The sequence below is a fragment of the Temnothorax nylanderi genome, unplaced genomic scaffold, assembly GCF_030848795.1.
Source record: "Temnothorax nylanderi isolate EJ_2023f unplaced genomic scaffold, tnyl_v1.0 TNYL_tig0013_pilon, whole genome shotgun sequence".
Lineage (NCBI taxonomy): Eukaryota > Metazoa > Arthropoda > Insecta > Hymenoptera > Formicidae > Temnothorax > Temnothorax nylanderi.
Genome location: NW_027249075.1, coordinates 2,014,844 through 2,039,981, shown reverse-complemented (window position 1 = coordinate 2,039,981; position 25,138 = coordinate 2,014,844). Strand labels below are relative to the sequence as shown.

Here is a 25,138-nt window from a genome sequence, read left to right as displayed (position 1 = left end):
ACTATTTGTTGAACTATTTATAGACACACGAATTACGCGTGGCAATCGCAGTTATTGCTCGACGGTGCGCGCTCAAACATGCGTTTTCACGAAGATTCACGAATCTGCGCTTTCGTGTCTCAAAGAGCGGTCTTCGCAAATAACGTCCGACCGGCCACATTGGTCGTAAGCGATGGAAAAATCCAGGAAATATCATACGACACCGGTGAAGACGTTGTACGATATTTATCACAGGTAAATCTCGCATAAATCGTTCGAGACAGGGGACGAAATGCAAATTTCGACGTGCGTTTCAGAAATATCCCGGCATTCCGTTTAACGATTGCGGCTCGTTAGTGCTAATGCCTGGAATAATAGACTCCCACGTGCATGTAAATGAGCCCGGAAGAACCGAATGGGAAGGATTTCACACCGCTACACGTGCGGCCGCGGCTGGCGGCGTCACCACGATCGCGGATATGCCTTTGTAATAATCTATGTTCTCCTATACGTCTGAAATTACATTCCGACGTATACATATCTGTCTCATGTTGTAGGAATTCTATTCCGCCCACCACCACTTTGGATAATCTCAAAGCTAAAGCGAGGGAAGCGTACGCGAAAATATTTGTGGACGTTGCCTTCTGGGGCGGGGTGATACCAGGGAATCAGGTACGTTTTCGCAAATTTTTAAATAAATATATTTAATACACATGAACATGTATAAAATTATCTTCGAAGAATAACGGGATACTAGCCTAAGGTTCTCCTATCTTTGTTTGACTGGAAATTCGGATAAATTAATCTTTAAACGACAAAAATGCTGTGAAATAAGACATGCCTGCTCGTACCACCTTGAATCGAATACCAAAATGCGTAAGTCTTTTCCACAAATGCGTATAAATTAACGAAATCTTATATACTTACCGCGGCATAAGTCGACATTGATAACGGAAATAATTTACCTGCAGTTAAACTGCACGGTACGAAACTTCTGTAAAGAGTTATAATTAGCAGCGATTTTAATCTCGGTGAGAATAAATACCATTCCGCTGCGTATCTGAAAAAAAATTGAGTTTTAAAATATAGGCACACGAGATTTCGGCGAATTTTACTTTAAAATTATTCCGTATTTTTTCACTTACGGACGAAAAAATATTAACAATTAAAGCTCGATTTATTAAAATTAAAATTGAATCTATTATCTGAAATATTGTTTTAACAAAATTATATTCTGAAGTGCACTATTTAAATATATTTAAGAATGTTGAATAATTATTACGCTCGATGGAATACATTCTGGCTTTCGTCCATTAATTTCTGACCGGAATAACACATGATCATCAGTTGTAATAACGCTCCCATAATTATAAACGTAAATCTGGCCATTTCTTCGAGCTGGTCTAATACATAGACAATCTATAATGCATCAAGAGTTTTCAAGAAATTTGCGTAATAATATAATAATTTCACTATTAGAATATCATTTTTCTGCATCTAATATATTTTATATAAAATTCAATAAGATTTATTTTATTTGGAATTCATTAAAAAGATACGTCTGTACTATTTATTTTTACTTTTCTATGATACATTTTGTTGAAAAGTAATTATTTAATTTTTACTCGAACTCCAATCAGACTTAAAGTTGCACCAATCAACAGCAAGAAGAATACTGCAACCGTTTGATGCGTCGAATTCAATATATCGACAAACCTGTGAATCACAATGATAGAAAAGCAATTTTAGTAAAAAGTAACTTATTATATATATACAAAATATAAGAACGACTCGAGAAAACTTGACTTACTTTAATGCGAGTTGATATTTTTTTAAGCACGTAACATATTTCTGATATATCACCTGCTCTTTCGACCATTCATGCTCTTTCGAGCCACATTCGCATTTTCGCGTGTGTTGCGTCGACGTAATCTGTTCAATTTGCTCACTGCGAAATACTTATGATTCTTACGAGGTATTTCTCAAAATGACCCAGTACCTATCGTAATGCATTGCCTGCGATACACTTACCCGATAATTGAGAATAAACTACATGCATGAGTGGTACACGTGAAATGCATTGTATCGGCACCCACCATTATGCTTATACCCACCAAAATTATAGCAGTAGTGTAACAAAAAATCGGCACAAAGTACTCGTCCGTATCTACTCTAAATTCAACGTCGATCGCTAAGATTCGTGGACGCGACTCGTTGAGAGGCAACACGATATCTAGGAACGTCGGTGTCAACGGGATTATTACGAACATTGAACTTAAAAGGTACATCATAGCTGCAATTTCGTGAAAGACATATTTTCCGCATTAATAATCTTAAACGCGTCTCATATTTCGTAATTATCGTTATTCTCGCCGCTTATTCTATTGCGCAATACTATTGTGTACTCACTCGAGTAAAATATCGTAAATTTCCGCGATATGACGGAATAATTTTTTAAAACACGAATTTCTAATTCATTCGTAAATATATCCCAATGATCGTTCATGGCTTCGTATAAACGACGGAACTGGTCGCAACAGTAGAATATATCGATAAAAATTATATTGAGACAGTGATTAAAGAGATGTAGGTGATGCACATATATATTGTTTAAAAAATATACCTTGTCGCGATTCCAAATCTCATTCCACAGCCTTACTATAAAGGCGGTTGATATGACAAATTGATAGCAACCTTCAAAAACCATTTGCGCATCGTCTCGATGATCGTACAACATTAAAATCTACGTGTAACGTCAAGTTTTAAACCGAAACACATGTGGCAAGACAGTTATATTGTACAAAATTGTCTGAACATTGATCGATGCACATTACCTCGAACGGATAATAACTTATTTCAAATATAAGACAAAACATCGGTAACGAATTTCTCACGAGCTTACTTTGGAACGGCCAAAGACCTAAGCGTGACAATAATATTTTATTGAAATTGTATTCTCGTAGAACATGCACCAACATGATATTTCGTTTCCCGTTTAACAGCTACGATACGAATGACGCGCGGTCGCGTGCTATATACAATGTGCCATCGACCCTTTGTTACGTCCAAGCTGTCAGAAATTACGGAATGTCAAAAATCGTCAGCGCAAAGTAGCTGTTTCCGCCATGACATCGTATTACTATATCAACTGACATTCTCCCTTTCTCATATTCCAAGTAGTGTTTATCGCATATTTTTTTCAGCATATCACATACTAGTATAATGATATCGCGTGACGCGGTAAAGACGCGAGTAATAACGCGAGAGTGAGAACGCACATCCTATGCCCTGTCTCATTGTTTTATTGATCAGATGCCTTTTCTACGCTCACAGTTGTTAGCACGAATTGCGACCGTTAGAATCGCAAATGTGGTAATAAATGTGGATTTTAAAGTGCTTTTTGATAAGCAAAATCGAAGCAGTTTCCTATCAACACGAACGACAATCACTCAAAGATTATGCAAAGCTTTTAGCAGGATTAAAAAAGGACTACAAAATGTACGAAACTAACTAATTTTTGAGTGACAAGAATGTCATGAAGTAGGATACGCCTGTTCGCATCACCTTGAATAAAATACAGATGTACGGATAAGTTGTTTGATGTGCATCGCAAATGTAAAAATTCAAGATCCCATACTTACTGAACCAGCGGTCATCATTGATAATGGAATTATGTTACCAGCTGTTAAACCGCAAGGTATAAAACTTCTATGAAGACTTATAATCATCAGCGATTTTAATCTCGGTGAGAATGTATACCACTCCACAGCATATCTGTAAATGTAGTTTATATAAAATTTAAGAATTCGTTCATATAAGAATTTCATGGATAATTACATCCGATTAAAAAATTAAACATTAAACAATTAAGTGTGAGCTTGACCGCTATGTGAATAATAAACTAATAAATAGAAATATGGCTGGGCTACCCTGGCTAGGGTGATATTTTTCAATATCAGCAATAAATCCTTTGTAGCGATTTTAAAGATAATTATTAGCACATCACTATTATATTAAAATAATTATCAAATTAATTATATATGATTGTACTATTCTAGCTTCAGCTTGAGACTGCGTTATAGTTCATGATATGAAGAAGTAAAAACTTTGCACTAAGATTCTGCTATAAGAAAAGATACCAGACTCTATCGATTTTGAAATATAATAGATTTATAAACAAAATATTAAAAACTCTGTCTCTCTCTCTCTCTCTCTCTCTCCCTCTCTCTCTCACTCACTCACTCTCTCTCTCTTTTGAACAGAAAATATATTTTTTAAAATACGCATAAAATATATATGTGACAATTAACATTTTGCGTTTGGAATTGCTAATACCACCAGCATTAATAATAAATATATGACACACACATACGAGCGCGCGAGCGCAATCATCAACTCAAATAGAGAAATTCTTACATTTGGTAAAACACATTTTGACTTTCATTTAACAACTGTTGACCAGGATAACATAAAACCATGAGCTGCAGTAATATGCTTATGATTACAAAGCTAAATTTGATTACTTCTTCTAATTGATTTAATTCATATGCCATCTACAGTACATAAAATGCATTGCATTATATAATGTATTTTTTAATATTTGTTAAAATTTTAATATTTATTATTAGAGCAATGTTAATTTTTTTTTCTCTACAAAAAGTAAATAATGCCTATAATATTTACTTGGATTCCAGTCAGACTGATGATTGCAGTAAGATATAATAACGAGATTAATGCCATTATTCGATACATTGAATTCAGTACATTGACAAACCTACAGAATAATAATATATATTAATATATTACGAAGATATACCTATTACAAATACAATTATACTGTGACAAGATTATTAAAAAAACTATTTACTCTAAAGCAAGTTGATATTTCCTTAAACATATAACATATTTCTGGTATATCATTTCCTCGCTTGTTGATTTGGATAATACATTCATGCAGCATCCGCGTTTGCTAATTTTCATAATATCCGGTTTTGATGTCACTTTCTCAAACTGATGACTATGGAATAAAATTCTTACGGTTTTTCGCGATAGAATCAAAAGAAAAGAGTTATTTGTGTACGTACCTAATGATCGAGAATAAACTACAAGCGTGAACGGTACGAGTAATATATATACTGTCGATACCAACCGAAACAGTTATACCCATTACAACTGCAGATGTGCTAAAGCAAAACATCGGTACGAAATACTTGTCCTTATCCATTCTCCATTCTATTTCAGAAATCGCGAATACTCGCGGTCGTGACTAATTAAGAGGCCGTATGATATCGAGTAATATCGGTTTAAATGGAACCATCACAAATAGTACTGTTGAGACGTATATCATAACTGCAATTTCATGAAAAACATATTTTTGTATATTTTATGTGCTTTGTATATTTATAAATAATACAATATATATGTATGTATTTATGAATTATACACACAATTTATAAACATATTAAATATATATTTATTCATAATTTATAAATATGTAAATGTATTAAAAAGATTAAAATTGATATTCTTGGCAAAAATTGTATGAATATTTTGTTGGTGCAATTTTATCAACAAAAGAAATCTTTTACGAAGTTCTTTATTACATTAATATCTATGTTTTTGAATGTATAGGTAGTACTAACTTATCTGTATAATTTTTGCATGTACTCACTCGAATAAGTTATTATACATTTTCGCGTTAGCATAGAATAGTCTTTAAGAATACGAATTTCAATTTCGCTTGTAAATATATTCCAGTGGTTTTCCATCGCTTCGTATAAATATCGTATCTGACCGTAACAAATAATTCCGTTAAAATAATAATTAAAAGTAAGATATAAATAAATCAATGATGTAATTCGTATACATACCTTGTCATGGTTCCAAAACTCATTGAATAGCTTAACAACGAATATGATTACTGAGACAATGTGATGACAAATTTCAAAAACCACTTGTATATTTCCCCATCGATCACATAGTGCTAATACCTAAGCGTAATATTAATTGTTTCAAGTTATTAAGTATATATTACGTGTAAAAAGGAATATTTGTAATGACACATTTTATGCCCTACTCGGATTCATGCAGTTAAAAATGTATTATTACCTGCAATAGAAAGATACTCATCAGTATCACAAGATATAAAATCGGTAACACATTTCTGACGAATTTATTTTGGAATGGCCAAAGGCCCAAGTGTGACAATAATATTTTATTGACATTGTACTCTCGTAAAATATGCACCAGCATGATATTGCTGCTTGAGCGTTACGATACAAATGACACCCATGGTATGTGCCACCGTTTTTTTTTTTTTAAGATCAAGTTTTCCAGCAGTATGAAATTATAGGATGTCAAGAATCGTTAGTACGATGTAGCTACCGTAGCGATATAACTATCTTAAAATACTAAACTGTCATTCTCCTATTTCCTATTCTTGTGTTTCAAAAAGCTCGTGGAAAGTATCTTTTCCAGCTGGACACTTACATAATAACACACTGCGTAACGTTCCTACCCTTATATACACAAAATAATAACACTGCGTGACGCTCTAACAGTGTCATGCATTGCACAATTCATTATTTATTCATAAGAATGAAAACGGGCGTTTGGTGCCCTGTATTGTCATTTTACTGATCAATTTTTACAGTCACAAATACGAAATTATGGGAAGATTGTGAGAGTGATCGATTGGTCTTCCGTGCGTCTGGTGAATTTTTTAACGCGGTGCGCCTGGTGAGTTTGACAGACCCGAAAGTTTGAAAATAAGTATATCCTGGTATAATCATAATATCAAATTTTTATCGAAAGTATTATTTATTTTATGTTTTCGTGAACTTATAAAATAGTGCGAGCACGACATGTAAACAGCAGCTATAAAACACTCAGGCCACCAGCGTTCCCGATTACGAAGTTATTTCTTCCAAAGCACCCTAGTGGGTCTGTCAAACTCAATCAGGCGCACGAAGGGTTAATAGTCGGTGAGTCTTAGATTCGATTCCCAAAACTCTCATTTTTATTTTAGATAGGTATTGATTTCAGAAAAGATTGATTGAAAATTAATGATTATGAATAAAGGAGGAAATGAATGATAATCTGTTTTGAGAATCCATATTTCAATTACATATTTCATTTACCTACATTATTAGCATGAAATGTGCCAGTGAATAAATGTAGATGCAATCGATTTTAAAGTGTTTTTTGTGTCTAAGCGAAATCTAAGGTGTTCCCAATCGGAACACTTGACAAAATTATAACACAATCGCTCAAACTTAATTCTGGTAGAATTAAGAAATAACTACAAAATGTATGGAGCTACTTAATCTTTAAGTGATAAGAATGTCGTGAAGTAGGATATGCCCGTCCGTACCACCTTAAATCAAATACAGATGTGAGCATAAATTTTCTTCTATCATAAATTGTCTGTATATCACAAATAAAAATTGAAGATTTTCGTACTTACTGTAGCATAAGTCGCCATTGATAATGAAAATATGTTACCAGCTGTTAAACCACACGGTATAAAGCTTCTGTAAAGAGTTATAATCAAGAGCGATTTTAATCTTGGTGAGAATTTATACCATTTTGCAGCATATCTGTAGATATAAATTTAAGAGAATCCGTTCACATAATATTTTTGTCAGTAATTATATCTGATTAAGAAATTAAAATTTTTTTCTTCTAGAATAGAAGCAAGTAAGTATTGCAAATTATAAATTAAATTTTCAAGGAAAAATCTATTGTATAAAATGGGTATTTAAAATAATGCTATATTTATATATTTACATATATGTATTTTATTCACAATATTAAAAACAAAAATTTTGTATTAGTTCTACCATAAACAAAAATTAAACTCGTGGTTTATGTCAATTTTAAAATATAATAGATAATTTATAAGATATTTATAAAGAGATTATTAAGTATCTTTTTCAGCAAGGAATATTTTATTTTTCCCCAAATTTTATAATATGTATAAAAATATATACAGCGATCACAACATTCTACGGGAATTATAATTACCTGCATTTACCTAGTAAACTTTTGGCTCAAAGTATCAAAATAAAAAAATTCTTACGCTCGATAGAATACATTCTGACTTTCGTCCATTAGCTTTTGACCAGAATAACATAGGATCAGAAGCTGCATTAACATGCCTATGATTACAAGGCCAAATCTCATTACTTCTTCTAACTGATTTAATACATATACGATCTACAACATATAGAGATATAACACAGAATTATATGTATATATAGGTATGTGAAAGATTTTGATAATAATGTTAATTTTTTCTTTTTTCTATAAAAAATACATCCAAATGCTTACTCGAACTCCAACCAGACTTATAATCGCACCAGTCATCAATAGCATAATTAATGCCACTGTTCGATACATCAAATTCAATACGTCGACAAACCTAATGAAACGATAATATTATAGATAATATATTTTTGCGAATTGTGGAAAGATCGAAAGAAATTCTTTACTCTAAAGCGAGTTGGTACTTTCTTAAACATATGACATATTCCTGGTATGTCACTTGCTCGCTTAATTTGTCGATGCCCAGTTTTGATATTACCTTCTCTAATTGCTGACTGTGAAATGTAATTTTTATGACGCTTTTTTACCTTTTGCGATAGAATTATAAGAAGAAAATTATTTTTGTGCATACCTAATGATCGAGAATAAACTACAAGCGTGAACGGTACAGGTGACATGCATAGTATCGATGCCAACCATGATAATTGTACCTGTCACGATTATACTCATGTTATAACAGAAAATCGGTACGAAATACTTGTCCTTATCTATTCTCCATTCTATAGAAACCGCGAAGAATCGCGGCCGCGATTCATTAAGGGGCCGTATGATATCGAGTAATATCGGTGTTAATGGAACCATTAAAAATATTGCTATCATGGAGAACATTATTACTGCAATTTTATGAAAGATATATTTTTGGTATATGTATGTATATATATTTGTATTTAATTAATATATAATTATACAATTAGTATATAATTAAGAAGATTGAAATTGATTCTTTGTTAATTATACAGATATTTTATCGATAGAATTGTTTTGTCAACAAAAATGTTTTACGAAGTTTCTTTTTTAATCTGCATGTATTTCATAATAAATATCGCTAATCTATATCCTTTGCAATTACTCACTCGAGTAAAATATTGTAAATTTTCGAGATATGAGAGAATAATCTTTAAGAACACGCATTTCAAATTCACTTGTAAATGTACTCCAATGTTTCTCCATGGCTTCACATAATTGTCGAGTCTGACAAAAGAAAAATATAAAAAAATTCTTATTGTAATAATAATTAAAAAATATAAATAAGCGAGTGATTTCCTCCGTGCACATACCTTGTCGTGGTTCCAAAAGTCATTAGTTAACTTTGCGACAAAAGTGGTTAATAAGACAATTTGAGAGCAACACTCGAAAACCAATCGTGGGTTTTCCCAATGATCATACAACATTATTATCTAAGTGTAACATTAATTATAACTCATAAGGTATGTTATATGTCAAAAAAATATTTAGAATTAACACTTTTAAAATATTAATCGTTTTCGTGCAAATAAAACTGTGTTAACGTATTACCACCAAGGGATAGCAAGTCATTTGAAGCACAAGATAGGATATCGGTAACAAACTTCTTGCGAGTTTATTTTGAAACGGCCAGAGACCCAAATATGACAATAATATCTTATTGAGATTATGCTCTCGTAAAACATGCGCCAGCATGATATCCTACTTTCCGTTTGAGTGCTACGATAGAACTGACATGTGCTGCACGTGCCGTCAATCCTTTGTCAAGTCCAAATTTCCAGAGATATAAAATTACGGGTTGTCAACAACACCGTTCAGCACGAAGTAGCTATTTCTTCAAAAATGAGAGAATAATAGCTTAGAAAATAGACCGCAGCAACGTGTATACCAGGTAGCATTTACAACATATCTTTTTCATACCGCTTATATATACAAAATGATGGTAACGCAGTAAAGATGCTATGCGAGTAATAATAGTGAGAATGACAACAGACATCGCGTGCTTGTCTCATCGTTTTATTGATCAATTTCACTTTTCGCTTACAATTTTTAGCGTGAGCTATAACTTCTAGTAAGCGCAGGTGCAATCGATTTTAAGTGCTTAAGTGGAGTCTACGTATAGAGTATGGTTACTCGGCAGTTTCACAACACGATCCATAAAGATCTAACAATATGAGATAAACGTAATACCAAATAACTATTATTTGAATGATAAAAATGTCGTAAAGTAAGATAAGGCCGCCCGTACCACCTTTAATCATATACAGATGCACAAATTATTTTCTATACATTGCAATATCAATTTGTAGATTTTCTTTCTTACCGTAGCGTAAGTCGCCATTGACAATGGAACCATGTTGCCTGCTGTTAAACCAGAGGGGATAATACTTCTATAAAGAGTTATAATTAACAGCGACTTCAGTCTCGGTGAGAATTTATACCATTTCACAGCGTACCTGAATACATATACGACAGAATAAATATACGAATTTATTCACGTAAGAGAGAGAGAGAGAGAATTTTCTCAAAAAATGTTTTATTTCAGTGAAATATTAAAATTATTTGTATATCTTTTTATTTAATGCAGACAAGTAAACATTATAAATCGCAATCTAACTTTTTAAAGCAAAGTAAAATTTATTATTTTTTGTTTTTAAAAAAATCTCATTTATATTGATTGACATTACAAAAAATATTGTATGATTATAATTGCAAAAAAAAATTAAAAGTTGTTTTATAAATCTTAGAAGCCTTATAAATCTTAGAAGAATATAATAGAAACTTATAATTTGAAATAGATTATTTCCAGGCCATAATTATTATATCGCATATATTTCATATATATACGAAAGTAATTGAAATAAAATTATTCTTACGCTTGATAGAATACATTCTGACTTTCGTCCATTAGCTTTTGACCAGAATAACAAATAATCATGAGTTGTAATAACATGCCAATAATTATAAAACCAAATCTCGCTACTTCTTTCAATTGATCTAATATGTAAACGACCTATAATAAATCAATATTTTTATATTGTGTGAAATATAATATCTGTGTGAAATATAATGTAATCTTCAAAATAATATATATATATAATTTCGATTAAGACTCTTATTATACATGACAGCATTAACATTTCAAAGGAAAGCAACTATGACTTAATGACATCGAGAGAGAGATAAAATAGCGGATAATTGGAAACATTCTTTACGAAGAACCTTTATTTTTTGTCGAAATATTTATTTTTCGATCATACTCTTATATTATATTATAACTCACAACGTATATGTGTCATGTTTTATATGTAATATAAATAATTATATAAAACTTACTCGAATTCCAACCAGACTTATAGTTATACCATTCAACAATAATAGAAATAATGCAATGACTTGATATATTGAATTTAATATATTGACAAACCTATGAGACAACAGTAGTATATATTATATTTTAATGTAGGTTAATGTTGTGTACAGGACAATGATTGTAAAGATTATTCGGAAAAACTTACTCTAAAGCAAGCTGATATTTTTTCAAGCATATTATATATTGCTGATATATTTCTTTTTCGCTCGACAATTCGAATTTCTCGTTCAAGCAACGTTCATATTTGCTAACTTGTTTTGCGATATCCAACTTTGATAGTACCTCCTCGAATTGCTGACTGTGAAGTAGAATATTCCCATTTGTATTTCACAAGATTTTAAGTCTCGTGTAAATGTACGTACCTGATGATGGAGAATAAACCGCAAGCATGAGCAGTGCAAACGACGTAAATAGAATCGACACCAACCATGATAATTACGCCCAACACTATTATACTGATATTGTAACAAAAAACCGGTGTATAGTATTTCTCTTGATCTATCCTCAATTCTACAACGACCGCGAAGAGTCGTGGACGTGATTCATTAAGAGGCCGTATAATGTCGAGGAAAACCGGTGTTAATGGGATTAATATAAATACTGTTACCATAGAGTACATCATCACTATGAAATTATAAGAAGCATGTTCTTGTGTGTTTGTTAATTTCTGGATAAAAGTTATATGTACACGGAAAACTCGCTTCGTGCGGAATTTCTTTATTAAATGCTTATACATATATATTAGAATGAAATTACTAGCTAAATTACTCGTATCTATAGTCATTCGTATATTTATTTTGCAACATGACATACTCACACGCGTAAAATATTGTAAATTTCCGTGATATGGTGGAATAATCTTTAAGAATTCGAAGTTCCGATTCACTTTTAAATATATTCCAATGGTTGTCCATAGTCTCGTATAAACTTTGAATCTGACCATTGTAACAATAATTACGAAAATAATTAAGGACGAATCGAAAGAAGGATCTTATTAAAATGTCACTTGGAAAGCATGCAAGATTGTTTTGTAAATTTAGGGCCTGAGCAGAATGGCTGACTTATAAGACTTTTAAGACAATGTTTTATGATTTAAATCTTTCTTTTTAGTAACGCACAATATCATATCTTGTATCTCAAGTCTTACAAATATTGACACTTCATACACACGTTTAAGACTTGAGACACAAGAAGTATATTGTGCGTTACTAAAAACAAAGATTTAAAGCATAAAACATTAAAATTATTCTTAAAATTATCTTAAAATTATAAGTCAACTATTCTGCTCAGGTCCTTACCTTATCGTGATTCAACAACTCGTTCAACAGTTTTGCGACAAAGGTAGTTAACAAAACAAGTTGATAACCGCAGTCGAAGAGCAATCGGGTATCCTTAGAATGATCATATATCATCAATACCTGAGCGCAGTATTGACACAATAGCGGTCCGTAAAATATTTTATGCAATAAAAAATTGTATTTAGCGTAATAATATTTCTCAAATGCTAATCGGACTTGCAGATTAAAATGTATTAACCGATACACGTTTACCTCGAGTGGGTAGTAACTTATTTCAATCGCGAGATAGCAAATCGGTATCAGACTTCTCGCGAGTTTACTTTGAAACGGCCAGAGACCTAAGCACGACAAAAATATTTTATTGATATTGTACTCTCGCTGGATATGCGCCAGCATGACTCGGCATCTATTTCACGCTTGAAAGCTGCGGCACAAATAATAAACGCTCGTCGATTTTTATTACAATTTTGCTACGCAAGTCGAGGCATAAGTTCAAACTTGCAAAATGTCAGAAATATGTTGGCGGATACCAATTACTCTTGCCAATGTAAGAAGATACCTGTCCTGTAGGCTTAGTCTCGGATTACTATAGTCATTATCTGAGAAATAGCATTTCAGGAATATCTTTCCTATCGCAACATTTACGTGTTGTAGTAACATTGCATGACGCGACGTGGCAAAGTCTATCGGCTCGACAGGTAGTAATTGAGAGTCACCTGAAAATATGATAAAACTGTAACAGACAGGAAGCGTCCTGCGCTCTAGTCTTCCCATGACTGATTCTCCCTATTATCTCTTGCAATTTTTATAGCACGAGTTGCGATCGTTAATAGACGCAGGTGTAGTCGGTTTTAAGTGCTTCTTGTGCCCGAGCGGAGTCGACGAATTTCCACATGTCTCCGTGGACGATGTGAGGGAAACTCTTTTGGAACTGCTGCCTACGAAGACTGTGCTGGCGGTATACCTATTACATCACGCATTGCGTTTACATTTTCGTTAAATCTATTCGCGACGACTAATCGCAAATGTATTTGCAGTTTCACGCAGAATACGAGCGAAATGAAAAAACGAATCGACTAACCGGTACGTACGAGTAAAACTTTCGTCTTTTCGCGGCATCGAATTTTTTTGTATCGTAAACTTTCAGGCAATCCAGAATTATACGACGCTTTCTTGCGTGCTCGTCCTGATCTCATGGAACTTGATGCCGTGAAATTAATTTGTGATTGGTGTATAAAATATAAGTAAGTCAGAGAAAAAGAGAGAAACTTGGCGTTCGTTTCGATATTTTGTATAAAAATAATGTTATATAAAACTTTCAAGCTTTCGATGCCACATAGTGCATTTGTCAAGCGCGGAATGTTTGACATTAGTAAATGATACGAAGGCTCGTGGTGCACCTTTAACCGTGGAAACCTGTTATCACTATCTGACACTAGCAGCGGAAGAGATACCGGCAGGTTCCACTGAATTCAAGTGTTGCCCGCCGATCAGGGGAAAGAGTAATCGAGTAATTAGACAAATCTTTCCTTTGCCTGTAACCAGCTAAGTCCTTCCTATTTAACAATTTCAATCGTAATGTATCTATGCTTCGATAATCGGAATTCAGATATTCTGAAACAGTATTTGAAAAAATTTACTACGCGATATAATATGCACAGAGATATATATTTTAATCGAACAAAATTTTCAAGCTTTTAAGTGACTTCGGCATTTAATATCGCGAGACTGGAATTTATTCTTAGTAAGTCGATTTTCAATCTTATATGATATATTCACAGGAACAATTGTGGCATGGTGTTAAAAGCGGAACAATAGATATGATCGTTTCGGATCACTCTCCCTGCGTGCCAGAATTGAAAACTCGCGGAAATTTTCTGACTGCTTGGGGTGGAATCTCCTCATTGCAATTCGGTATATATTTATATGAAATTTATCAGAGAATAGAGAGCATGAGATCATTGTAGGAGAGGAAGAGAAAGAGAGATAGATACGAATTTCTTCAAAAATACAAATAGGATTACCGCTGGTATGGACAGCCGCGAGAATGAGAAGTATACCACTTTCCGATGTCTCGAAGCTATTAAGCAGTCAGCCCGCAAGGCTGTGCGGTCTCGAAGAGCGTAAAGGTGATTTATCAGTTGGAATGGACGCGGATTTCGTTATTTGGAATCCAGAGGAATCTATTAAGGTCAGTTCTGCTGTATATTGTATTAATTTGAAAAGTAGAGAGCATTCCACATAAGTATCATTAGAAAATGTATCGTATTTTCGCAGATCGAGGCAGGTGACATTCACCACAAGAACAAAGTAAGTAAATGCGGTATAAGCTGGCCGATTAAAAATATAAAAAACATGACAATTCTTCACGAAAGATCTCGCTAAAAATATTTAACTTTACAGCTGACTCCGTATGAAGGAAAGGTCCTATTTGGAAAAGTGATTGCAACCGTCCTTAGGGGACGATTTGTTTTCAAAGAAGGAAAAATTTGCGATAAACCTGCGGGGAAATTATTGTTAAATGCAAATATCTTGCAAACGATAGAAACCCGATGAACTCTATTTTGTTTTGTAGCTCACGAATCTATTATTCCTTCGTTTCCGTTTTAATATGAATGGTCAATAATAAAGAAAGATAAGACAAATAATAAATTATGAAGAATATTTGTTCACATTATTAACTCTTGTTTTATATTATTAAAAGTAAGTCAAACTCTTTTTCTTCGTATCTTCTAAACAGCCGAAAGTTGGTATTTACAGACACAAATGTTGCTCGTCCAGTATTAGAAATAGCCGACGGTGATGTTGCGAAACAATTTCAAAACTCAAGAAAGAAACATATATTCATAAAAGTGAAACTCTTCGGCCGATACAGGTAACAGCAAATCTTGTCTGTGTCGTATATTGGTCAATGGGGCACCGATATTCATAGCAGGTCGCACGACGTTCCTCGAGAACGTACCGAGTGAAATGGCCCGAAGATTTTACGTCGTCGATTTTTCGCGACAACTGTTCCTAAGCATTTACTCTAGTTTGATTTGCATAAACAATGAAACGTTTTCGATGCAATATCCAAAATGTTATTATAAATCTATGCTTGCAAAAAGATACATTGAATTACAAACAAAATATTAAACGTAAGAATATTTCTATATCGTCTTTATCTGATATCTGCGTATGACATAAGTATATAAAAATACAAGTGAAAATATTTATGTCTGTAACTATATTTTTTCACTTGTATTTCTTTCTCTCTATATCTTTGTTTCTTTTTTATCTTTTGTATGTTTCTTCATAATTTTTCCTTTAAGACTTTTTTCCATTCCTTGAAATACATAATATGTAACGAATATTCGTATAGTTTGAAGCTTGGACGGTGAGTCTTCCTTGAGGAGGATGGGAGTGGCATTCACCGCTCTTCTGCCACCACGCATCTGCGGTATAAAAGCAACCCGCGTTGCAGCGCGCTTAGTTTCGTTTCGGAGTGGCCGATTGTGAAACGCATTTTCAACGTGAGTACCACACTCCACATAGTAAAGAACCCCATATTGTTTCCTTGTTTAGAAAAAAAGCGAACTTCATTTCCGACCAAATTTTGTGTATATGTAGTATTTCATTGCTACTCAACTATAGTTCTATCTATTTTTTACCTTTTTAAGCTTTATTGCGCTTAAAGTGCAAACCACACGTTTTATGAGGAAAAAAATAAATAAGCGTACAAAATTTTAACGTGTCACATCTTTCTCTCTTCACTAATATTCACATTTTTATAACTCCAAATTCAAGTCAGAAATATTAATTTTGATATCGCGCAATATACACCATGCCTATAAATTTCTATAAAAATAATATTTTTATCGCGGAATATCCGTTGTTATATCGGGTCACAAGTTTTTATTTTGCGCAACGAAATTCTCCGTAAACGCTGTTCCATTTTCGCGACCTCGACCATTAAGGAGAGATCGGACCAACGCTCTTCGAACATCACTTTCGATACACACAAAACTCTCGCCAACAACTGGCATCTCGTTCCTCCGCATTTTACACGATGACAATCTTACGTTCACGTAATATTTAAATTGCTTCATAATTTTTGTCCCGAGCGTGACGCGAAGCTGATGAATTATGCATAGAGTTGCGAAACTCTCTGCAAGAGATCATATATATCATATAGTTTTTTTTAAGTCTTCATCCTATAATTACTTGCATATATTTCGAAGCCTTTGAATTTTATGTTTTTTAACCGTTCATTAAATAAATGTTGTTTAATAATCTTCTATCTTATTTCTCTTCAGATGGGATTTCACACCGTAGTTCTAGCCACGTTGCTTCTGGTGGGCGTGATTACGGCGTACCCACAGAAAGACGGGCAAATCTTTAGCAATGAGGCGATACGGCAAGCTCAGAACACCTATCTCATCCCCAAGGATGCGACCATACAAAAGGTCCAAGAGGGCATCGAACTGGCCGCTTACGAATCAATCCCCGGAGACCAGAGGATCAATCTCTTCGAGATCCTGGGCGAACACGTGCCACCCGAAGTGGTGAACAATCTTCAGACCCAGATCGATCAAATAGGTCGAAATTAAATTCTCTCCTCTTGCATTGCCGTTGTCATCTGTCGTCATCGTCGTGTAAAAAATAATCATATTCTAAGTGCCTTTGTAGAAAAGTATTTATGAACAGCTATTTCCTTCGCTTTTGTATCTTGCTTTTATGTTTGACAAAATTCTTTTTATGATGTAGAAAGAATTTTTACTTTTCATAAATAAATGTATGAGAAAATAGCTTGTATATGTGTTTATCATCTTCTGCTTGTGATTACGTCTCACACATTCGTTCATAGATAGAGAATAATTTATCGATGACGTCGATATAATTTGCAGTACGTGAAGAAGTAAATATCGTAATGTATTTTATAATAAAGTACTTTGTGTGCTTATCTCTCGTAATTTCATTAGTCTTGTGATAGCGTCACAAACTATTTAGCATTAAAATTGGCATTCCTCAAAACGCGCAGTTTGCAAATCGTGAAATTAATCGTGTATTCTTGTAAGGATCTCTTAGTTTGAATTATGTATGCTAGCGATATATCATAGAGAAAGTTGCAGAACTACTCATCGAAGAAGCGTACTTTCACCTCTATTCACCGTGTTACTGAACATGGCTTTTCCGTTCTGCCGTTTATTACATGACACAGCTAGATCGGAAATTTCAGCATAATCAAGACACGACGACGGGGTTATGAGATCACGTTTTCCGTTTTCTGCTCTGCTAATTTTATTGTCTCATTATTATAATACATATCTATATTGAGAACGGAAGGTCTCAATTCATACTTTTTGTGTGGTACTTTCACTTTCTTTCATATATATATATACAGCCGTGCGTATGTAAATGGGTTAAATCTATTAGAAAAGTTATATAACAATATACAGTTTGATCATCTTATGCTATCTGTTACAAAAGTTTAATAAAAAATAGTTACCATAAGTGTTTCTTGTATCGTTTTTTTTTTCCTGCAATTTCTCGCACATACATTGTACTCAGATCATATGTTTTTCTAGAAGTCTATAACACTATCGTATAATAATGATGAATTTCGTTCACGAGTAAGTGGGGCGTTTTAATAAAAACAATCACTTTTATGTATCAACATTACATACATTTTGGAATATAAAAACCACAAATTACATTTACATTAATGTTAAATAACTTAAAAACGGTTTTATTATGTTAAAGTACAAATCTGAGAACTATGTAAATGAGTTTTGAACAATTTTCGATTCATTTCGGCTTTCTTCATCTTTCGAATCAATGATTCTCTCGTTTCTCAGCGTACACACATAATGCATGGGCTCAACGAGGGGAATTGCAAGTGTATTTCCACCTCTCTGAGTAACCAAAGCATACAAAAAGTCATATAAGACGTATTGTTTTCTCAAATAATATTAAGTATTATAATTATAAATCCAATGACAACACTTTAAAGTACGCAGAGATTTTAAATTTTTAGTAAGCATCAAGAAAAACTCTATCAGGACCCATATAACGTGATGAATCGCATTTATTAGTAGTACATTGTCTTGCATTTCTATTGTTATATTTTCTTTACCATCCATAATAATTAAGCTCCATCGGAAATGCTTATATATTAATGCTGTTCTATATTATATTTCTTATCAGTACTGATGCAAATTTGAGTATCTTTCATATATTCTAAAATATCATGGCAAGCCATGAGACATCCTTTTCTAAACCCCAATACTTCTTTACAACAAGAAATACTCCAAATTTATCTCATTAAGTCATTTGTCTTTATACCTTGTATGTGTCACGGAAAACTTATGAGACATATATTTATAATGCAAGTCCTCTTATATTAGCGAATAAGAGATGGAATGAGATATACTTAATCTTAGAAACTATATTAATATTAAATGTGCACAAATTACAAAAAACGAAAAGCCATATCCTTCCCGACACTTTGTTGAAGAAATATAACAAACAAAATTAAAATATAATACGCATACATCCCTACACATTTTGACTTCATACAAAATTTTATTATGTACACTTGAAATCTCAAATATCAGAAACACGAGGACATTAATACATCATTGTTTTAAGTGAAGTTTTTACGTACTACAATAAACTAAGTGCGTACGAACGTAAAATACTCGAACGGCAAAAAAAATAATTATTTAAAATATAACATTAATTGATTCGTTTCTGCTCTGTTCACTCAATGCAAGAAAATGTACTATTCTTACAAATTGCTATATCTTAAGAAAGCTTTACTTAGAAACAGCATGGTATTTGCAGTAATTTCCTGTGTGCTCTTTTCTCAGCGTGCAGACCTCCTTCATTTACTTCCTGTAAAAATTTGATAGTTAAACATGTAACTAAGTACTTAAAATCATTACGCGAGTACTATTTATTATATATTACTATCTATTAGTTATTACTTACTTAGATCTCTTAGATCGGTTGCTTCTTTCCGAGCTCTGTTCACGAGTACGTTTCTTGCCGCTGGACGAAGAATGCGACTTATTTTTATCGTGTTTATCACTCTTTTTGGGACTAAACAAACAAATCAATTTCAATTATAGTAACATTAAAAACATAAAACTTATCGGTAATCACCTGTGTTTGGATGATTTGGAAGGAGACCCTTTCTTGTGCGAGCCCCCACTCCGTGATCGATCCGTTCTTTAATTATCAAGCACAAAACTCGATATAATTTTGCAACAGGAAAATTTATTTTACGTGGAAATATCTACTATTTGTAAACTATAAGGGATCATATTTACCTGTGTTTGTCCGGTGATCGTTTATCCTTACTGTTGGATGAACTTTTACTCTTTGAGTTCGAGGAACTCTTGTGCTTAGAGTTATGTCTTATATGAAACAAAGAATAGATATTTGAAGTCAATATTCAATAAGTACATTGAATTATCAAATATATCTATGCCTACCTATCTTTTGAAGGAGATGGGGTTTGTCTTCGGTTCGTTTTCTTCTTTTTGCTAGAACTATAATCGTCACGATAACGAATATCCCCTTCTTTGTCCTCTTCGGCCGCTTCTCTTTCCAAATCCGACCAATCTTTACCCGATTCTTCAGAACTGCCTAACTCTTCTTCTTAAAAAAATGTAAAAAATACATAAGAAAAATGAATAAATTAGAAAATAAATACAAAATAATACAATAATTGCGAATAAAGAACCTTCACTATCATCATCTTCAGAAGCTTCGGAATATTCAGAATCATCATCAGATTCTTCCTCGGTCTCGAAATCGGATGGCTGTAAATAAATTAAATACATATAAAATATATTTATCAGTCCTGTTTTCAGAAAATCTTATTTGTCTAAATCTCGAACCTCGTATGCATCATCTTCTTCCTCTTCTTCATCTTCAACTTCTTCATTTTCAGCATCACTTTCTGGATCCAAGAATGTCCATCCTCCGCTCTCAAAGAATCCTTCAGGATCATCTGTTATAGTCTTCATGATCTTTGCCCAATTCAAGGACTGGACACCTTCCGAATATCGAATGTCACACGAACTAAACAAGAAATTATAAATTTAATAATTATGTAAATTATACTGTTTAATATAAAAACTGTCAACTTTGCACATTAAACAATGTCACTTACTTTAACCATTCCTTGACATGATCCAACATGTTCATAGGAATGGCGTTTACCATCGCTATCTTTCTATGATAATCTTTGAAAACGAAAATCATGTCAAAGTTCTTTAAGTGAAATTGTACTCTTTCAAAATGAACCAATTCAACATCTTCCAAGGTAATGACAAATGGAGGCTAAAATCGAACATAATATTAATGTAATATTCTCTTTGCCTTGAAAATATTAACTTAGTTTTATCAAGATGAATTACCCATTCTGTGAGATTAACCAAACATCCACTAGTTGGTTGCAGTAAGACAGTACTCCTGTATGGTGCACCAGGAAATCCCAAGTCTCGAAACGGTGTATCAAATTCTATCTCTTGCTTTGTCATGCTTTCAACCTTTATACAACGCAGACAAGTATCGTTAAGTAATATAAATAAATATAAAATCAATAATAATAGTAAATCAATAAGCAATAAGTTAATTAAGTCAAATTTATACACACCTTTTCACAAAAGCTTCTAAAAGCGGTTTTTAATTTATGTCTCAGTTCTCGTTCCGACTGTTCAGCTGCGAGATCGTCGCGATCATGCATATGTTGATGTTTACCTAAATCTGTAGTAATTTCTCCAACTTCGGTATAGAACTGCACGTCTACATGTTTCTTTTTACCAAACATAATAGCATGCTGAAAAAATACACAAATATTTTTAGATATGTACTTACATATTGACGATATAGACATACAATTCATATTCTTTATTAAAAATTAATATCACTCTTACATGATAAAATATTAAAAAATATTTGTTTAAGATGACAATATGATACATACCTTTAAATGGAAATGAAGTAGTATAATCATTTCACCATCGCATGGCTGGAAGAAAGCGTTCTTAATGTTATTATAAAGAATGTCCACTTTATCGCCGCGGACTGAAGTATAGCGGAATCCGTTCGTGTGCGCTTCTAAACCACCGGTCATTCTTTTTGTAACAATATTCGGCCGAATATATAAGTCCTTTAACTTCGGATTGCCTTTATTCTGTGATAATATTAAGGTATCTTGCTTCACAAGATCCTCCTTTTCTCTTTCTTCCGCCTCTCGATTTTTGAACTTCTTCTGGACTTCTTTAATTAGCCTAAAGGCTGTATTCAGGTTTGACGACGGTGCGGAGATCTCGCCGGGCTCTTTGGTATTTGTGCTTCGATATGTTACCTCCTTAACAAATGTTGCATCAGGCTGAGGGTAAGATCCACCTTCGTTTCGTCCCATGGTTGCGCCAGGATGAAAGAAGTTTATTCTAAGGTACGTATAATCTCCTTCTACTGACTGTGAAATGTTCTTAATTGTTGATATGTGGTAAGGTACTGGAATACCAGCAATGGGTAAGATCACAGTTTCGTATTTCTTATCCACATATAACTTCAACTCCTTGACTTCCGATTCGCGTGGCATATGATTCAAACTTTTGTACGATACTGTTGATTTACGTATCTTCTCCTGTTCTTTACCACCGGACTGCTGGGCCAATCGAGCCTTAGCAATTTCATTCAATTGTTGTGCTAACTCTTTCTGATGTTGCTTTCTCTTCTCTTCTGAACTATGCTCTGTTCTCAATTTAGATTCTATTACGGCCGTTCTTTTTCCACGTCCCAAGATCTCTGGCTTTCGCTCATTTTCTTTTCCGCTTCCCTCCTCTTCTTCATCTTCCTCATCTTTCACATATATGCCTATATTTTTCACCTTCTTCTTTGATGGCGTTAAATTAGTAGCGGGTTGTCCCTCGTTCACTAGAACTGTATCGCCTATGAAAATGGCGTATGTTTTTCCTTCTTTATCCGTTGCGTCTAGATTAGCAAGATTTGCAAGACCCACATTAACATTAAATACCATGCCCTTCTTAGCTACTGCGTGAATTTTCGGGCCCAACAGCAAAGAACTTTCCTTGAATTCAATGCCCATAGCAAATCCAAAATTCTTGGTCAAATGGTTTAACATTTCTGGTTTCTCATCTTTCACAAATTTAATACCAGCCTCATATACCTCACTTATTTTTGTTCCCGCAACTAACTTTTTCAAGATCTCTTCTTCCAATTGTAACAAAAAATTATAATTTTCCTATAACAATATATTATAAATTATAATATTTAAAATGTCTGTAATTTCATTTCAGTAATACAGATATTTATCTGTTGTAATGTTTCTGTATTTTCTACATACCTCAATTGCTTTTGTGGGGTTAACCAACAGAGTTCTCACAATGTTAGAACAGTAGGATTTGTAACGTGCTCCCAATGAACAAACAATAACACCAAAGTGAAGAGCAGTATTTTTGTCACTAACAGCGCTAAATTTAAGCGAATAATTTCCACCGCTTTGTATAATTGCAGGGTAACACATATCTACCTGCGTAATATCTACTCCAGTTACATACTTCTTATTTGTGATAGCTGTATCTACACCTTCTGCCAGTTTTGAGTGTTTTACTTTCTAAAATTGAGACATATAACTGCAATGTTTCTCTCCACATTCCGTCTTCATTTACAAATACAGCTCATGTAGAATTGTAGAAAATATACCTTATCCGAGTCTATGATCTCCATTATCTGATCTTTAAGATACTTGGTGAAAACGTCCACAGATATCAGACAAGCTTTCTTTATAGTAATTATCTCACTGTCTTCTTTTGGGCACATGACATAAGCAGCTGCAGCACTTACATCAACCTGTATAATCACACGAAGATAAAGACTTTACACTTCTTCAACTTCTACATTCAGTAAAACTTTCTATCGTTTTGCCTGCTCACCGTATCAAAAGATTCGTTCTTTAAAGCAGCTCTCCATGCATCCATGAATGCACCTGGGTAATTTTCTTTCGAAAACACTCCCAAAGTTTTGCCTTTTTTACTTTGCTTCATCACTTCAATGAGTTTCCCAAAATTTGCCTTGTCCTCATCAGTCTGTAAGATATTCAAGTACTCCTTAATATGCTACTGACGTTTTCGATAATAAAATTGTTCTTAGACACAAGTTGTGCAATATACATACCCGATCTCTCACAAATAATTTCACAGATGGTACTCCTGTATCTTCGGAATTCTGATTTTCCACCTTTCTCAGAAATTCAATTTTCTTCTTACTGGCCAAGAAGTTGATGGAATCCTCTGCCAATAACATTATAGTATCCGTAAGTTCGTAACTAAGCAGCCATGTCTAAAACAAAGCACATTCATACGTTTATTTCTGAATCAATAAAAATAAAACAGTCTATCTTATATTGAACATTTCCAGTACGTTAATTTTCGGTCATTGATATATCTTTGACAAATGTGATATATACTTAGAAAATTAATTTCTAGAAATATTAAGTATAAAATCTTATTACGTAACGTCCTTTTCGAGTGAATAAATAATTCAAGATACACAAAGGACAATAAATGTCCAGAGTCTTGGAGAAATTAGCACACATGTTGCATCTATTTTACAAGATACTCATAGCGAGGAGAGTCCTCTCAGTTTTCAACTTTCAAATTCTTAAACACACACACACACACACACACACACCTGTAACGCTATGGATTTGCTGTAAACGATATCCTCGTCAGTGCCGACGGCGGAAAGGAGACAATCCATTTTACTGAAACTGTCGTCGGTGCCGACCTCGCCGTCCTGTTGAAAATAAAAGATTGTATAAGATAACGCAACAGTTCTCGGTTGCGCGCGTGTTGTGTGCCGGGATTTCGCGTGCACGCGATTTCCGGCACGCTTACCTTCCACGCGGCGTACAGGCGCTTCATGCGCCGGAAAAACATGTCCTTGTCGAGAGACACGTTTGCCATGATTTCGGCGGTGGATTTTTACTCGACGGGACACCTTCGCTTCCTTCAACGCGAAATTATAATCAACGCCTGCGTCGTAAACGGGCGGGGGGAAACAAAACATTCAGGAGACGCGTATACGTAGCCCCTCGGCGTTTATCACATCTTCCCTCCCGGTTTTCTCGGTGAATTCGCGCGCGCCGGTACACAGATCGATTTATTTCGCGAGTACAACCGCCGACGGAGACCGCGCGACGGACACCGTGAGCTCGTGCAAGCTCGTGCGACCACACAAACGCGGAGATGGCGGGATTTATAACCAAACCTCGCACCACACACGCAACGCTACGATGCCGCGAATCGTGACGTGACGCTCGCGTCGCTCTCACACGCACGGGGAAGTGGGGATTGGGGAACGCGTCCCGCGCAGCAGCGCCGTGAAAGCGAGGCGC

The 25,138-nt window shown here is 34.0% G+C and overlaps 5 protein-coding genes and 1 pseudogene across 5 annotated transcripts; 2 read left to right on the top strand and 4 right to left on the bottom strand.

Annotated features, from left to right (window-relative positions):
* The first annotated feature begins 42 nt into the window (after positions 1–42).
* On the top strand, positions 43–15,397 carry LOC139768046 (allantoinase-like). The gene is made up of 11 exons (XM_071697879.1): positions 43–234; positions 297–466; positions 537–651; positions 13,532–13,678; positions 13,758–13,803; positions 13,868–13,964; positions 14,044–14,230; positions 14,502–14,634; positions 14,739–14,911; positions 14,998–15,030; positions 15,124–15,397. The coding sequence occupies exons 1-11, from the start codon at positions 79–81 to the stop codon at positions 15,274–15,276; spliced, it is 1,410 nt and encodes a 469-aa protein (XP_071553980.1). The 5' UTR covers positions 43–78; the 3' UTR covers positions 15,277–15,397.
* Positions 665–2,957, bottom strand: LOC139768049 (odorant receptor Or2-like). The gene is made up of 9 exons (XM_071697884.1): positions 2,814–2,957; positions 2,603–2,722; positions 2,389–2,506; positions 2,011–2,272; positions 1,790–1,927; positions 1,605–1,695; positions 1,262–1,398; positions 907–1,039; positions 665–833 (listed from the first exon to the last, which is right to left on the bottom strand). Exons 1-9 carry the CDS (start codon positions 2,955–2,957, stop codon positions 780–782), a joined length of 1,197 nt encoding a protein of 398 aa, XP_071553985.1. The 3' UTR covers positions 665–779.
* Positions 3,513–5,768, bottom strand: LOC139768051 (uncharacterized; annotated as a pseudogene).
* LOC139768050 (odorant receptor 63a-like) lies at positions 10,211–13,116 on the bottom strand. Its single transcript, XM_071697885.1, has 9 exons — positions 12,973–13,116; positions 12,721–12,840; positions 12,240–12,357; positions 11,785–12,046; positions 11,568–11,720; positions 11,386–11,476; positions 10,926–11,062; positions 10,373–10,505; positions 10,211–10,300 (listed from the first exon to the last, which is right to left on the bottom strand). The coding sequence occupies exons 1-9, from the start codon at positions 13,114–13,116 to the stop codon at positions 10,250–10,252; spliced, it is 1,209 nt and encodes a 402-aa protein (XP_071553986.1). The 3' UTR covers positions 10,211–10,249.
* Positions 15,398–15,538: 141 nt separating the features above from the next.
* Positions 15,539–17,507, top strand: LOC139768048 (uncharacterized). Its single transcript, XM_071697883.1, has 2 exons — positions 15,539–16,232; positions 17,016–17,507. Exon 2 carries the CDS (start codon positions 17,016–17,018, stop codon positions 17,307–17,309), a length of 294 nt encoding a protein of 97 aa, XP_071553984.1. The 5' UTR covers positions 15,539–16,232; the 3' UTR covers positions 17,310–17,507.
* A 1,262-nt stretch (positions 17,508–18,769) lies between these two features.
* Positions 18,770–25,062, bottom strand: Dre4 (SPT16 homolog, facilitates chromatin remodeling subunit dre4). The gene is made up of 17 exons (XM_071697878.1): positions 24,639–25,062; positions 24,433–24,537; positions 23,917–24,081; positions 23,676–23,828; positions 23,446–23,592; positions 23,087–23,356; positions 21,698–22,984; positions 21,368–21,550; positions 21,129–21,260; positions 20,882–21,051; positions 20,607–20,790; positions 20,450–20,528; positions 20,199–20,361; positions 20,034–20,120; positions 19,867–19,932; positions 19,693–19,803; positions 18,770–19,596 (listed from the first exon to the last, which is right to left on the bottom strand). Exons 1-17 carry the CDS (start codon positions 24,705–24,707, stop codon positions 19,590–19,592), a joined length of 3,378 nt encoding a protein of 1,125 aa, XP_071553979.1. The 5' UTR covers positions 24,708–25,062; the 3' UTR covers positions 18,770–19,589.
* Positions 25,063–25,138: the final 76 nt, after the last annotated feature.

Coding starts and splice junctions, on each gene's coding strand:
- LOC139768050 (XM_071697885.1), bottom strand. CDS start 13,116: ATGCTGGCGCATATCCAGCGAGAGTACAATATCAATAAAATATTTTTG. Junction 12,358..12,720: donor AGTTGTTGAATCACGATAAG/GTAAGGACCTGA, acceptor TACAATGGTCAG/ATTCAAAGTTTATACGAGAC. Junction 10,506..10,925: donor CAGAATGTATTCTATCAAGC/GTAAGAATAATT, acceptor ATATGTATTCAG/GTACGCTGTGAAATGGTATA.
- LOC139768048 (XM_071697883.1), top strand. CDS start 17,016: ATGGGATTTCACACCGTAGTTCTAGCCACGTTGCTTCTGGTGGGCGTG.
- Dre4 (XM_071697878.1), bottom strand. CDS start 24,707: ATGGCAAACGTGTCTCTCGACAAGGACATGTTTTTCCGGCGCATGAAG. Junction 23,829..23,916: donor AATTATTTGTGAGAGATCGG/GTATGTATATTG, acceptor AATATCTTACAG/ACTGATGAGGACAAGGCAAA. Junction 23,593..23,675: donor AGAACGAATCTTTTGATACG/GTGAGCAGGCAA, acceptor GTGATTATACAG/GTTGATGTAAGTGCTGCAGC.
- LOC139768046 (XM_071697879.1), top strand. CDS start 79: ATGCGTTTTCACGAAGATTCACGAATCTGCGCTTTCGTGTCTCAAAGA. Junction 467..536: donor ACGATCGCGGATATGCCTTT/GTAATAATCTAT, acceptor CTCATGTTGTAG/GAATTCTATTCCGCCCACCA. Junction 14,635..14,738: donor AATCTCCTCATTGCAATTCG/GTATATATTTAT, acceptor AAATACAAATAG/GATTACCGCTGGTATGGACA.
- LOC139768049 (XM_071697884.1), bottom strand. CDS start 2,957: ATGTTGGTGCATGTTCTACGAGAATACAATTTCAATAAAATATTATTG. Junction 2,273..2,388: donor ATTTACGATATTTTACTCGA/GTGAGTACACAA, acceptor ACGAAATTGCAG/CTATGATGTACCTTTTAAGT. Junction 1,399..1,604: donor TAAGTCTGATTGGAGTTCGA/GTAAAAATTAAA, acceptor GATGCATTATAG/ATTGTCTATGTATTAGACCA.